Below are 15,513 nucleotides of genomic sequence, written 5' to 3'. Positions count from 1 at the left end.
TATATAACTTTGTTAATTAAAAAAACTAACACTTTTATTAGTTAGATATCAAGTTTATAACTATTGCTAATATATGTTATAATTAAATTCCTTTATTAAGAATTTTATTCAAATAACTTCATTTGTCAAACTAGGTGAGAGGTCTCTTTTGGTCATTTTACAACTTCTAACATCTTATAAGGTTTTCTTTTACCAAACATATAATTACATTAACTGTTAGTTTAGCTTAAAAGCTTCATTTAAAAATGAGGAGCCGAGCAGGCTCTAAGTTGTTGAAGAGTTTATAGTTTCCTTATAACCAGAAAATAAGCTGACACAAACAGCCTTTGAGATAGCAAAGGGGCACCTGATGGGAGTAGTTTTTCATCTATAAATATCACTATCACATGGACCAATGGGTAGCAGCCGAGCCATTTGTTTAGCTTCAAATAATTGAGCCACAACATGAAATGGCAAATATATATCAAAAACGCATAAAAGGATAAATAGCTTAAAATTCAGAATCTAAACAAAACGGATCAACTCAAATATTCTTCCCCAATATCTACCTTATTTGAGCAGTAAAACTATTGCAGGCAAATCAAGCAAATAGATTCTCAATTTTTTTATGATTTGTCTTAAACCAAACATATTAACAAGTTGGCTGGGGGTACATTTAACTACCTCCGTTTTACCATCTCTTTAAGGATTAATGCTAAGAAGACTTTTGAGTTTTGACCTACTTTTGAGAGTCTATAAGGGAACAATCAAAATTCTTGTATATACTGTGCAATTTGTTGGAATAAAATCTGAATTTAATTAGGATAATATGCATATTAACAACAAAAGAGAAACACAACTATTTAATGAAAGAAGATTTGAAAAAAAGGACATAAAGTGAGGTATGCCAAAACAAATTTTCTTAAGATAGATTTTGCCCCCTCGATAGTGTTAAAGGATCAATAGACGTCTATCTCCCGAAATACAATACTTCTTCCAAAAATTAGTATATCACAATATTAATCTTGACGGGTGAAACCAAACTTGACGATACTCTACTTCTTGACTTGATGGAAAGATATTAGAATTTCTTGTACTTGGAAGTAATAGAAAATTATGAAAGTATATTGGAGAAGGAACATAGGAAATTAATAACTTAAATTGATTTTTTGACAGAAAGAATGGAATATGGGGGGTTCTATTTATAGTTTTCAAGTGTCCAATTGTGAAATATCATATTGTTTGACCTAACTTAATCTGGATATTTAGATCACATCCTTTTATATTTAGATGCGATTTGGCGATCCAGATTGCACCCTCCAGTGAAGGTACACATGCACTTTTCACATCCAAATAGACATATCTACTCATCCGAATGAATATGTCCACTCACCCGTGCCCCATATGAATAGTCGTGTCCAATATTAGAGACTTTTCCGATTCATATCTACTCATCCGAATAAATATGTCCACTTACCCGTGCCCCATATGAATAGTTGTGTCCAATATTAGAGACTTTTCCGATTCACACGTTAATTCGAAGACAATTTTCTTCCTAAGTTTGAAACATCAATTACAGGTGGTTATATTGGTTTAAGTAGAGAAGAGCAACCTTCTTGAACATGCACACTCATTATGGGTTTAGTTGAATCCCAATAATAATAGTATTATTAGTCTTTCTTCGGAATACTTTTTGCAGCTTGAAATGTCGGAAGTTAATTTTATTATCTCTTACCTCCTAAGTTGTACAAAAATTTAAACAGCTCGTCAGTGAACATATATTAAGAATAGAAAGCACCCTCTTTTAAGTGTAATATGAATAAGAGCATTTCTTTCCCTGGTTTCCCATAAAGCCCCCATTACCCTATAAACAAGAAGGCGATCTACAGATTCTACACAACATTGTATCAATTTCTTTTCAAGTCTCATAGGCCAATAACTATAACTTGAACTTGAACTGCATATATATACAACCGATTCTATGGAGAACCCAATCAGAATTGCATCAACTCAATTTGAGGATTGGGAGTGGCCAATCTCGGCATCCGCTTCATCCTGAACAGAGGATCTGGGCTTGAATTTGAGGAGCTTGGAGCTGTAACCATGGCAATCCATTTGCCTCAGTTTCAGCAGCAAAAACAGCACAATTCCGCACCCAAATCCCAAAGCGGCGCTCGACCCAGTCAGTGAAACAGCCGCACAAACCAGCATCACAAACGACTCTTCTTTCGTCTTCATGTCTCTGGAAGCCATGGCCAATTCAATCCCGGCAAACAGCAAGAGCACCCCCAGAATCCCTATCGGAAACTGGCCCAATATCTTCACGAACGAGTTCCCGAAGGCTAGCCCCAGAACCAGCTTTCCGGCCCCCAGAAAAGCCACCGACGCGCCGCTCCGCCCGCCGAACCGGTACTGGCCGGCAAGCCCGCCGGCGCCGTGGCACACTGGCATTGCCCCGAACCAGCACCCGACCAGATTCATGGCCCCTACGCTCACCGAAACCGCTGTTGCCGACACTTCCCGTTCGGGAAACAGATCGGCCGATAGTTTGCAGACGGCTATCACGGAGTTCAGTACCGATAACGGGATTTGAGGGATTGCGGCTCTGAAGAATCCAATTTTCCAATCCTCCAAAGAGGGTTTGACCAAGTGGATCTTGGACGGACCCAGTTGGAGATCGCTGAAGATTGATGGGTCACGAAGAAAGCACAAAACTAACCCAAAGACGAACACGATGAGAGCCGCCGGAATGGCCGACAGAATCCGCAGTCTTTGACGAACGCGGCGTTGAGATTGAGAATGAGACTGATCGAGATTGTGGGTTTGATCGTTGTCGACTGAGTCTCCCGAGCCGGTGGACAATATTAGGAAGGATAGTGAGAAAAGGGCCAGAATTAGGCCGTCGAGGCCGAGCCAGGATCGGGGGGATCCGGATTTGCCGGCGGCGAAATCTTGGTTGTAGCGGATGTATTTGATGGCGGAGAAGGCGAAGGAGAGGCCTTGGGAAAGCTGGACGCCACGGACGACGGGGAGGGGGATGAAGCGGTAGAAGAAGGACATGAGACCGGTGGCGCCGAGGAGGAGGAGGACAGCCGCGGTGGAAATGCCGGCGGCGGCGATTTGGGGGACGGTGAGGTGGGGGGATTCGGAGACGGCAACGGCAGCGATGGACTTCATGGGCTGGACGGGCATGGGGATGCCGAAGAGGAGGCCGGTGGCGATGTTGTAGAGGGCGGTGAAGATGAGGGTGGTGCCCAGGTCAAGGTGGGAGACCAGGGTCAGGGCCAGCACGATGGGAATGAAGGTGCCAAGGTCGCCGACGGAGCCCCCAAGCTCCGGCCACACGGTGGTCTTCAGGCGGAGGCTAGTGGCGCATGGGAGGGCGGCGAGGCGGTGGCGCCACCGTGGGGCTCGGAGGAGAGGGGTGGTGGCGTGGCTGGACGTTTCTGGTTCCGGTTCCATTTTTCTTGGAGTTGGACCCATTCGCTGGGCTGAGAGAGTGAGTGGAGGGACTAAATAAATATAACAAAAAGAATATGCCTGCTGATACAACGAAAGGGCAAGACTGGCAAGTAGGTGGCGTGGCCGAGTGGTAGTTACTTATACGGTAGTACATAATTGTCATTGTATTTGTGCATAATAAAATAAGTGTATAATGAAATTTTCAAATAGTAATATTATTACTTTCTGTTAATAATTAGAAAAAAAAAAAGATTTGTTTTTTGAGTTAAAAAATGGATGGAGAAAAGAAAAGACTTAAAAATAGAGTTATTGGAGACCTGAATAAGAGTAAATTAATGTATCTAAATTCTCTAGGGTTATTAAGGGAGACATCTTTTATAATTTTTTATTGTTTAAAAATACTTTTTTTAGAAGTCTTTATGATTTATTTTTGTTGTTGTGATACCTCTTCCATTATAAATTATATTTTATCTAATTTTTTGTTAATTTAATTTTAATTATAATAAAGGAATAAATATTTATTTAAATCAATGAAGAAGGAAAGAAAAAAAAAATCAAGAAAAATGAGTTCTCAAATAGAAATAGAGTTTTATTCCAAATTGAAATCGAACTCATTATTTTTGACACTTGTCACGAGAAATGATATGTTCTCGGGAGAAATTGAACCTAGAGAAAAATAAAAAAGAAGAAGAAGAAGAAGAAGCAATAACAATAGCTACAACAATAGCTACAGCAAGAAAGTTTTTGGGTAGAGCCAACACTTGCGACCGTGGCACCCAAAACAATCTCTTTCTCTCTCATCCTGTGTATCTTCTTCCTTATTTTTTCTTTTGTTATTTTATTTTTTATTCACCATACTTAAAAATAGATTAATTGAATAAAATATGACTTAATTAGCGAGCTGTCTTGGTCAAACACCCAAACCACGAGAGGTTGGGTTGTATTTTACCCTAGACTTAAATCGGAATTTATCATGATGAGTATAGTATTTTGTACCCATGATTGACCTGAACACAAAGGAACAAAATCTAATTATCTCAATAAATTTTAAAAATTATTGTAAACAACTTAGACATTGTTTGGCTGCTTAAATTATAGGAACTTTTAAGTGATATAAAGTGCTTATAAATTGAAAGAGTTTATTTTAGTTCTTGAAAGTAATTTGTGCTGAATGTTAGAGTGAGAAACCTAAAATAATAACATATTTAAGATATGTTGGGTATTATTGTGTTACACTATAAAAGTAAATTTTGATAATTATAAATATATTGTTGTGTTTTTTAATATTAATTAAAAATAAATGATAAATATAGGTGACACCAAAAGTTGTTTTGGTTTTTTATACCTTACTTATATTATAAAGTAACTAACGATGGATGAAACCAATCACCAAGGCCTGCCTTGAAATGAGTACCTGCAAGAAGAGATAGGCCGAATTGAGTCTTTCGGTATAGTCTTCGATGTTTAAGTTAGTAAGAAGTACGAACATGTAACACCCCAGATTTTCTAGGCATGTTATAACTTAGGATTTCGGGAATACAAATTTCTTTTCATACCACAATCATTGACATACATCACACAAATTTCCAATAATCCTAATTTCACCTTCTTAGCCTAACAAACCCGATAATCATACAGCTAAGACAGGTGATATCATTATAAATGCGGAAGCTAGATCGAATATGATATGATTCACAACCATAATGCTTTATTTATCACAAATAAAATCGTTCAAGACGTCTACAAAATGCATTACATGGACATCATCTCTGACAAGTAATATCTGAACGTCTTAAATATATTCAAAACATACATAGGTTTGCATATAAACAAAAGTATGCTAAACATGTTAGAGGCAGGAAATTAAGCTTATTCTTCAGCTACCTCATTTCCTTTAGAACCGCTTGCCAAACCTGGAACGTTTGAATATTCAAAGGATATAGTCCAATTAGAAGATGAATCTTCTAGTGAGAGCTCCAAAAACAGTTTCTATCAATGTATGAACAGGTATAAAACGTATGAGAAAAACGAGGACTACTCCGAAGTGCCTCGAGAACATATCAACCTCCTCCAACGAGAGCTTTCTCAAAGGCGCACGCACAGCGCATCTCGGGAGGTCCCTAATCATGTCACCTTGGACTGACCTCATAGAACTCATACAAACACCACATCCACTGTCCCTTAGACTCACGGTCTTCCCCATGAGAGCTTTCTTGATGGCGCACGCATAGCGCCTCTCGGGGGGATATCCGACTTTTTCCATCAACCAACAACAAATAGGTATAACAGTATGGCCACACGAATTTTATAAATGCAATAGTTGAAAACCTACAACATATATTTTCTAAGAAATTACATTTCTTATATGCAACATGATTTCACGTAAGAGAACAATATGATTTTGCGTACAAAAACGTTACACAAAACACGTTTCATGCAATAGTAGTCTTACATAAGAGAACAAAAATAGGATTTGGAGTATAGGAGTCTCACCTTGATTTAATTCGGGATTCCTCGAAATTTATGTAAATCCTCAAGTCTTCTGACCAAACCTTCCCCTCACACGTTTCCCAAGTGCTTCTTCTTCTCTAGGAACAAAAGTCTTCTATCCACTAAGCTCGAAGCACTCTCGTCTAACACAAATTTATCACAACTTAGAATGAGGAAACCCTTGGCCATGGGCACCCTATTTATAGGCTTGGAAACTTGGGCACTAAATAAGTCACAATTATTTCAAATCTTTTCTAAATCTTTCAAGATATTCCAATCATTTTAAATCATCTAAAATATTCTCTAATCATTCCAAATCTTCTAAGATATTCTCTAATCATTTCAAATCTTCTTAGATTTTTTGTAATCATTCTTATCCGAATCAAATCTTATCCAAATCAAATCACATCCAATCAAATCTTATCCAAATCAAATTGCATCCAATCAAATCTCATCAAATCTTATCAAATAGATCATCATGAGCTTTCATCTTATCTTTAAAGTCATCATGAGATTTTATCCTTAATCTCCCAGATGCCCCCAGGAAAAAGGTTTCAAGAATTATACTTTGGCTCAAACTTTTTAGGTAATTGCACTTAGACCCTTTTCAACTTGGTCCTTAGGCCAATTTTTAATTTTATTTTAGTCCCCGAAGAAAGGACTAATTACCCTAATGCCCCTGGTTTTTGGGTAAATTACACTTTTACCCGAACCTCAAAAATTATGATTTTACCCCTAGCTCAAAAACTAAACTTCTCCCTCAAGACCTTTATAACCCTTTGAAATGTCCTGTTTCCTCAAGTACTTATGTCCCAGGGTACTTCCTTCCATTGATTCAACAATTTATTTTACCATCAAGCCACTTTTCAATATTTTAAACTCACTTAAAATACGTAGTAATCTCATGAAAATATGGGGTATTATAGAACAAGTATGTAATGAGAACTTACATATTAAATGGCTTATTTGCGGGTGTTCTATTCCTTATATAGGCAAGGAAGTCGAGATATTTGGTGTTATATTTGAAATTCTTAAACTCGATTATCTGTTGCTAGTGAAAAATCCATAGGGCTAGATTAGATAATGGTGAATCATTTGATAGGTATCGGATTCTTCGCGATTGAGATTTGGGAGTTAAATTTTATTGACTTATTTTTTGGTTAAAATGGCGTGTGGCGATCCTATATCGATTGACATAGGGTAATGCTACAGGTTGTGATTCATCGATTTGAGGAGCAATTTGGTAATTTCACCATTTTAGATGCTCCATGGTCAGTAACTTCATTTTTTAGAGAAATAACTATGGTTTAAAAGAAAGATTGTATTTTATCAAAGATTACTTTTTAAAACCTAAAACTAAAATTGTCTTGAAAAAAAAAATACAAGTTACATGTCTTAGCACATTTTTTGATTTGTTTTTTCAGATCATACGGTCTTAATACATTTAAGGGCTCTTAGTTTAGTCTATAATCGCTAATAAAAGAATAACAAATCAGGGAGAAGTGCTAAGAACATTCCAACATTTCTACATGTACGTCCTACCATGCAAGGTCGCAAATTAGCAACCTTTTTTGTTTGTATTATATCATTGGTTGGAGTTGAGTTAATAGACATTAATTGGTTTTGTTGTGATATGTGATTCAAAATTACATGATGTTAGATTGCATTTCGTTTACATTTCATTTACGTGACATTTGGATTTAATTACATTTTCATTTCAGTATTATTTGATCGTGTTTTAATACTAATCGTTGATCTCTTACAAGCGGTCATCATGTGACTCGCATTCTTTCACTCTTGATATATAAGGCTACTATCTAGAACCCAATCGTCACTTTTCACTTTTGCAATCAAGAAACCCTAAATCAACGCAAGGCAAGGAGACACAACCTGTGAATCCTTCAATCAGTAAGAACTTCTATTGTATTGCTTGGTCTCCGGTTAAAATAGCTTCGTCATGGGAGAAACGGTAAGCGACAGTGGTGAGTACTGTGGTTTTGCACGATTTGTTACAAGTTTGTACTCAAGTTGTATTTTGTCTTCTTGATGCAATACTGTAATCATTTTTTCTTTGATGAATCTGTGTAATCGATTTGTAATCTTTGATTCAGTGGATTGACTAGAGGCAAAAACCTCTGTCGTGATTATAATCCATTTACAGATCTGAACATGAATATCGTGTGTACTGTGTGTGTTGTGTTCTTCGTGTGATTGTCATATTTTTTCATTCAATTTCTTGGCTTGGTTCTTGGTTTCGTCCTTGGCTGGTTAAAACAGTTGCGGGATTAACAAATGGTATTAGAGCCACTATAAGGCGAGCTAAGTAGCCGCCAAAAATCAATATCATGCCGAACACAATGAAGATCGTAAGTTGGTCTTGAAATCCCTCTCGGTAAGAAAGTATCCTTTGTGCCCTAACTCTCTGTTTATGCATTTTGTCTTTCTTTTCATTTAGAGTCTTTTATATTCTGTTAGGGTTTCCTTTTCTGTTGCCTTCTTCTTTGTATTTCCTTACAAAGATCTATAAGATCATTTAGATATGGCTCCTTCAAAGGTGGAAGTCGAGAAATTCAATGGCCACAATGATTTCGGAATGTGGCAAAAGAAAATGAATAAAGTCTTGGTTCAACACCAGTGCTCAAAGGCACTGGCTGTTGAACCAAGAGATGAAAAGGATAAGAAAGAATCCTCAACCAACCAGGAAAGCCAAGAAATGAATGAGTTGGCTTATAGCCTTCTCATCCTTAACCTGGCTGACAACGTTCTGAGACAGGTAAATGATGAGGATACATCTATGAAGGTATGGGCTAAACTAGAATCTCTTTACATAACTAAGACCTTGACTAACAAAATTTTTTTGAAAGAAAGATTGTTTGGTTTTAGAATGGATCCCTCTAAATCTTTAGAAGAAAACCTAGATGACTTTAATGTTATCACTATAACTTTGGCTAATATTGATGAGAAAATATCAAATGAGAATCAAGCCATAATCCTTTTAAATTCTCTACCAGAATCTTATAGGGATGTAAAAACTGCAATTAAACATGGTAGAACTTCATTGTCTTTAGAGGATGTATTATTTGCACCTAGATCTAGAGATCTTGAATTTAAAAAGGAAAAGAAAGTAAACAATGCAGAAAGATTGAATGTAAAAGAAAAATCAGAAAAGAAATCAAAACTTAGAGGCAGAATTGTAACTAGGAATTAGTCTAAACATAGAGGAACAAGTAGAGGTTCCTCAAGAACAATGACATGCTGGTACGGCAATAAGGAATGTCATTTAAAGAAATAGTGTTGTAAAAGAAAAAAACCTAGAAAATAATAAGGGACAAGAAGATGTAGCTAATCTATCTGATGGCTATGAGAGTGGTGAAGGCCTAATACTCTCAAAACATGCTTCTAGAGAGGAGTGGATTTTAGATTCAGGGTGTACATTTCATATGACACCAAGGAGGGACTGGCTATTCAACTTTAAGAACATAAGGGTGGTAAAGTCTTAATGGGTAATAATCAATCATGCAACATAACTAGAGTAGGATCAGTTAAGTTTAAAAATGTGGGATGGAACCTTTAGAACCCTAGATAATGTAAGGCTAGTACCTAACTAAAGAAGGAATTTAATTTCCTTAGGTATGTTAAACTCTAGAGGTGGGTCCTATAAATCTGAAAAAGGAATTCTTAGGGTAATGAAAAGGTCAATGGTAGTCCTTAAAGGTATTCTAAAGCAAGGGTTATATGTCCTATAAGGGGAGACCATTATGGGAAATGTAGTTGTCTCATCTACTGTGGATGATGACACTGAAATATGGCATAGGAGGCTAGGCCACATAGATATGAAAGGTTTACAAGAGTTAAGTAAGCAGGGTATTCTAGATCATAAGAAAATAAATAACTTATATTTCTGTGAGACATGTGTTATGGGTAAATCTCATAGGTTACAATTTGCACCATTAGCTCATAGGACTAAGAGTATCCTAGAATATGTTCACTCTGATTTTTGGGGTTCTCCCCAAGTCCCATGTTCTTTATTAGGAGCCCAATACTTCCTTTCCTTCATAGATGACAATTCTAGGAAAGTATGGGTTTATTTTCTTAAGCATAAGAGTGAGGCTTTTGAAAAATTTAAGGAGTGGAAGACTCTTGTAGAACACCAATAAGGAAAAAGGATTAAAATCCTAAGAATAGATAATGGTCTAGAATTTTGTAATCATGAATTCACAAATTATTGCAAACAAGTAGGAATTGCAAGGCATAGGACATGAAGTGAAACCCCACAGCAAAATGGAATTGCTGAAAGAATGAATAGGACTATCCTAAACAAAGTTAGATGTTTATTAAAGGACTCTAAACTCCCTAAGAAATTCTAGGTTGGAGCAGTGTCTGTAACGACCTAAATTTAAGGATTTAATGTTTTATTAAGTCTTAAGGTTGTGTAGGTTATTTGTGAGGTGCAATATGTTATTTTTGGCGATTATTAATTAAGTGTTGGGTATAAGTTGGAATATCTGAATGTATATTAAGATACATTTGAATTTGAGCCTAGATATATGGATGGATGGTGAGGTATTCGGATATGAGGATGAGATATTCAGATGTGTTTGTGTGGTTAATGGTGTTATTCGGATGAGTGGGTGTGAGTCTTGGGCTCATTTGGATGTGCTTATGTGGTTAATGGTGTCATTCGGATGAGTGGGTGTGAGTCTTGAGCTCATTTGGATGTGTTTGTGTGGTTAATGGTGTCATTCGGATGAGTGGGTGTGAGTCTTGGGCTCATTCAGATGTGTTTGTGTGGTTAATGGTGTCATTCAGATGGTTTGAGGCTAATTCAAATGAGTTTTTGTGAGTATGATTCGAATGGTAAAGTAAGGGATTTGAATGAAGGATAATTCGGATGAGTTTTTGTGAGTTATTTGAGTGTCATTCGAATGCTACAGTAGCTCATTCAAATGAATTGAGGTGATTTGAATGGGGAGTGTGTGATTCGAATGGAGGTAAGGTTTCTAATTTCCAATGTGCGGTCTTCACTTTGCGACCCAATTTTGACCTTGATGCAGCCCGAATCTGTCAAAACCCAAAACATGAAAGTTGTAGATCTTTCTCTTATCTTTTCATATCATTTTTAATCACCTCAATTTGAGCTCAGACTAGAGAGTTATGCCAAAAATTCTAAGATGTGTCAAATCTATCTAGAATACCCATTTTCATATAATTCCTCTCATTCGAATTGATTACTGTTGCATTCGAATAGGTCATTCTGAGACTGAATTTCCAGACCACTTTCTCGATTCAGAAGCTAGCTTTTTAGAGGCATGTCGGGGAATTTATCCTCCCATCTTGCCACGACTTTGACGCGCGTCCTTGCCATCAGTCTTTGTCCCTCTTATATATATATATATGCGCACACCAGATGCTTTTATTCATCATCTGGGAGCATTTTCTTGAAGCTGAGAGTAGTAAGGAAGAAGAAGAAGGAGGAGGAGGAAGAGGTTTCGTTGCAGGCAAGCTCCTTATCCCTCTTTGCAAGTCCTTTCTCTTTCCTTCTCCTCAATGCAAGCTTTTCCTCTCTTCATAGTTATCTTTCTCAACCCTTAGTGAACCTCAAGCATGTACTGATGGTATTCAGTTGTGGGCTTTTTGATTGTATTAGCGATATAGGTGTACATGCATGGCTAGTAAGGAATCAACCGAGCCTTATCTTTTTCTGATGTTATAAGATAAGACACAAGCTTGGTCTATTTTCTCACTAGTTTGGTTTATTCTCATATTGTGATGTTAAATTATTCACTATTGTAGTGAGTTTTCTGATAGTTAATGATTTATTGAGGATCTCCTCACTGGAAGTTACATATGATTTTATTTGAGGATTTCCTTCTCCATTAGTTTAATTCCTTATTGTGATTTTGAAATTATTGGAGGTTGTAGATGAGGTTTATTAGAGGATTTTGTTTATTTCCTTACCACAATGTTTATTTTTCTCACTGTGTGTTGATATTGGAAGTTATAGTTAGATTTTTAGAAAATCTTTACATTTGGAGAGTTATTGAGATCTTTCTTGCTGGGAGTTACCGATGGCTTTTATTTAAGGATTATAAGCTTGTCTTTTCTCCATTTTTGTTGTCCAGTCTATTTTCTTTACTTTGAGATTTAAGATGGTATATTTCGAGGATTAATCTAGATGTTATGTTGAATATTCGAAATGGCTCAAGAGAGTTTGTTCACTCTCTATTTCCTTCATGGAATGAAGCTAGGTTTGTAATGGGATAGGTTCTAGCTTGGACGGTGCATGATTGTGATGAGTGGTCGAGAGTCTATGGCATGTGGTCTTTGTATTTTATTTCTAGTATTTTGTCATGACAAATGCATGCATGGGTTTGGGATATGCATTTGAGGGTTTCATGCGACTGGTGTGCTTGGCCACAGGCATATTTCATTAGATGTGTCTTCCTAATGGGCTTGATACATGGTTTTATAGGGGCTATGTATCATCATTTATGCTCATTATGCCTTTGCATCATACTTAGACATGAGCATTGCATCGTATGTGATTTCCTATATGGGCGGGCAAGGCTTGATGCATGGCTTATGGGGGCTATGTATCATTATTTATGCTCATTATGCCATTGCATTATATTTGTGCATTGCATGATTATTGGCACCGTGTGGGTGTGTGTGTGGATATTTTTCAGTTAGAGCTTCGGCTCCAGTTAGAGCTTCGGCCCTAGTTAAAGTTTCAATTTTAGTTACAGAGATGGGTGTTGGTCGCTCCCACCCGAGAGAGCTTTGGCTCATGATTCAGGTACAGTTGCCTTTTAGAGCAGTGACAGGTTTGTAATAGGGACTTGGGTGCCGTGTGTCTTATGTGGGCCCCAAGGACCAATATGTGGATATTTTATTATGCGAAGTATTTATATATCTGTCATGAGATTCATGGACATGAGATGTATGGTTGGTTGTCATGCTTTGCATGAGTTTTTGCACTTGGGTGCAAGTTATCTTTAGCTTCCATACTCTTATCAACCTTTCCTTCTTATATGTTTGCTGAGTCTTGTGACTCACTCTTGCTTCTCTTCATTCCAGGTAAAGGCAAGGCTAAGTGTGAGGGCGAGGCTAGCAGTCTTTGAGCTATTCCGATAGGTGGTGTATAGGGCAGTCGTAGTAAATCCTGGTTTGGTGTATATCTTGCGATTTTGTGCCATAGATGTTTAGCTTTTGTGTACTTGGCACAGTTTTGTATGTGTATATGTATATACCATGTAACCCTGTGACTGGTTATCTTTCATATGCATGCCTAGGATGGGAGTTATGCTCCAGCTATTATTTCTTCAGTATGAGTTCAAGTGATCCTAGTTGAGCATGCATGGCAGGCCAGGGTAGTTTCTTTTCTATTTTCTCTACCCCTTGTGGGCTCTTGCTTGGGTTCTTCGATTTAGTTGGGGTATCTGGGTGGGGGTCTCACAGTGTCTGCTACTTGTTATCAAATAAACAGATCTCCTTCATCAACCATTAACTTTAAGACTCCAGAACATTTGTGGACTACAAAGTTGCCTATCTTAGATCACATAAGCCTTTTGGGTGTATAGGGTATGTGCATAAGAAAGAAAGCAAGTTAGACACTAGAGCATAGAAAGCTATGTTTTTAGGATATCCTCAGGGGGTTAAAGGCTACAAATTGTGGTTGATAGATAATAAAAAGGTTGTCATCAGTAGGGATGTAGTATTCAAGGAATCAGAATACTATATACCAAGTTAGGTGAAGAATGGTAAGGAAAATCAAACTTATAGTTTTCAGTTTGAGGTGTAAAATGATAGCTCCAAGGATCACATAGAAGATTCAAATGATGAAAGTTCTTAACCCTCTAGTAACTCAGAAGTTACTGAGTTTGAATTAGACAATAACATTTATGAGGTTACTGAATTTGAATTTGGAGTATAATATAACTCTGACTTGAGAGTGATTATCTCTTATCTAGGGATATGATTAGGAGAGAAATAAAACCTCCTGGAAGGTAAGCTCATGTAGACTTCATAGCCTATGCTGTAATACCCAGTATTTAATATTAAGAGTATTTTCAAAAATTACGGGATCAAAATGGTATTTAGTAAAGTTTCAGGCCTACGCGTTGTAATACTCAAGAGTCTCTAAAGGACTCAAGAGTAATTTATCCGGGGGCAAAAATGAGATTATTAGAAGTTTTGGGGTTTAAGTATAATTTCTTGGAGTTATAACCAACTGAATCGATTGAAGGGAATGCCCCGGAACATAAGTATCTCTGGAAGAAAAAGTATGTTGTGGATTAATATAATATCTCATGTTTCGTTTGATTGTCACGTTGTTTGAATGAGTTTGGGATACCAAAAAATGGTTGTGATAGCAAAGCAAGTCGCCGAATCAACGAGAGGGAATGCCTCGGGACTTAGATATCTAAAAGAAAGGGTATGAAGTCATCAAGCATATCAAAACATGATTTATGACATTGAGAGAAGTCAAAATAGAGACAGTTTTTGATACAGGTTCGATTCAGTTTAAATTATCGAATTGACGTAGGAAACCTCCGAAAAATAGATGAAAGCTTAAGGAGGCTTCAGTTTTTCATAAGAAACAACCCTTCAGTGATTTCAGGATGAAACAATAGCCCGATAAGGATGCAGGGGCAAAATCGTCTTTATCGAGTAATCTTGGATTATTAATTTTGCGTTTTCGGTATTGAAATGCAAATTAATTTGATGTGTGAGGGCCTAAGTGCAATAAAGAAATTGCTCAAGGGAAATTACGATAGAAATTGGGGGTTTAATGTGAAATTTCCTTTAGATTATAGAGTAATATATAGTTATAAATATATATATATACATTCGTGTGCGTGTGTGCATAGTGGCTTTTATGAAGCTTCTAGGAAGTTTCATGGCCGAGCAATGGTGGTGGTCAAGTTTGCTAGGGTGATGGCCAAGGCAAATTGAGGCGGTGAGTTCTCTATAAATAGGAGTAGAAATTGAAGAGGAAATAAGCAAAATGGAAAATGAAGGAAGAAGGTGGCCAAGAGTTACAGTAAGGGAGAGAATGGCTGAGAGCTTGAGGGATTGAGGGAGAGTGCTGGGAACCAAAGCTGGAGGTCGAAGGTTGCCACAAGGGTTGCCGGAAGCAGCCAAAGTTGGCCACAATGAGTGGACAGCTGCAAGCTGCGACCATGGCAGCTCAGACGGAAGGCGAGAAGCAATGAGGAGAAGGTCGGCCAGTGGTTGTGCGGGGTCAGGAGAGGTCGATGGTGGTCGCGACGAGTGTTGGAGGTGGCCGAAGTTGGCCGCACAACAAGTTGCGGCCATAGCCGCAAGCTTACTGGGGCTGGGCAGCATCCATGGCGGCCAAAACTGCCACGATGATGGCTGCTGGAACATGGGGCGGCGACCAGGGAGGTCGGGGAAGGCTGGCAAGGAGGGCGGTGGCTGGAGATGGAGGTAGCAGCCAGTGGCTGGCGTATGATGAAGGCTGGTTGGGGACTGGTTTGCGCATGGGAATAGCAGGGGAGGAAGAAGAAAGAAAGGAGAAGAAAAAAGAAAGAAGAAAAAAGAAAAAAGAAAAGAAAAAAA

The 15,513-nt window shown here is 37.7% G+C and overlaps 1 protein-coding gene across 1 annotated transcript; it reads right to left on the bottom strand.

The window, feature by feature from the left end:
* Positions 1–1,669: 1,669 nt before the first annotated feature.
* LOC127789542 (molybdate transporter 2-like) lies at positions 1,670–3,519 on the bottom strand. Its single transcript, XM_052318443.1, has one exon. It carries the CDS (start codon positions 3,460–3,462, stop codon positions 1,990–1,992), a length of 1,473 nt encoding a protein of 490 aa, XP_052174403.1. The 5' UTR covers positions 3,463–3,519; the 3' UTR covers positions 1,670–1,989.
* Positions 3,520–15,513: the final 11,994 nt, after the last annotated feature.

This window comes from Diospyros lotus, chromosome 14 (genome assembly GCF_014633365.1).
Source record: "Diospyros lotus cultivar Yz01 chromosome 14, ASM1463336v1, whole genome shotgun sequence".
In the NCBI taxonomy this organism is placed as follows: domain Eukaryota; kingdom Viridiplantae; phylum Streptophyta; class Magnoliopsida; order Ericales; family Ebenaceae; genus Diospyros; species Diospyros lotus.
This window is presented reverse-complemented; position numbering and strand designations above follow the sequence as displayed.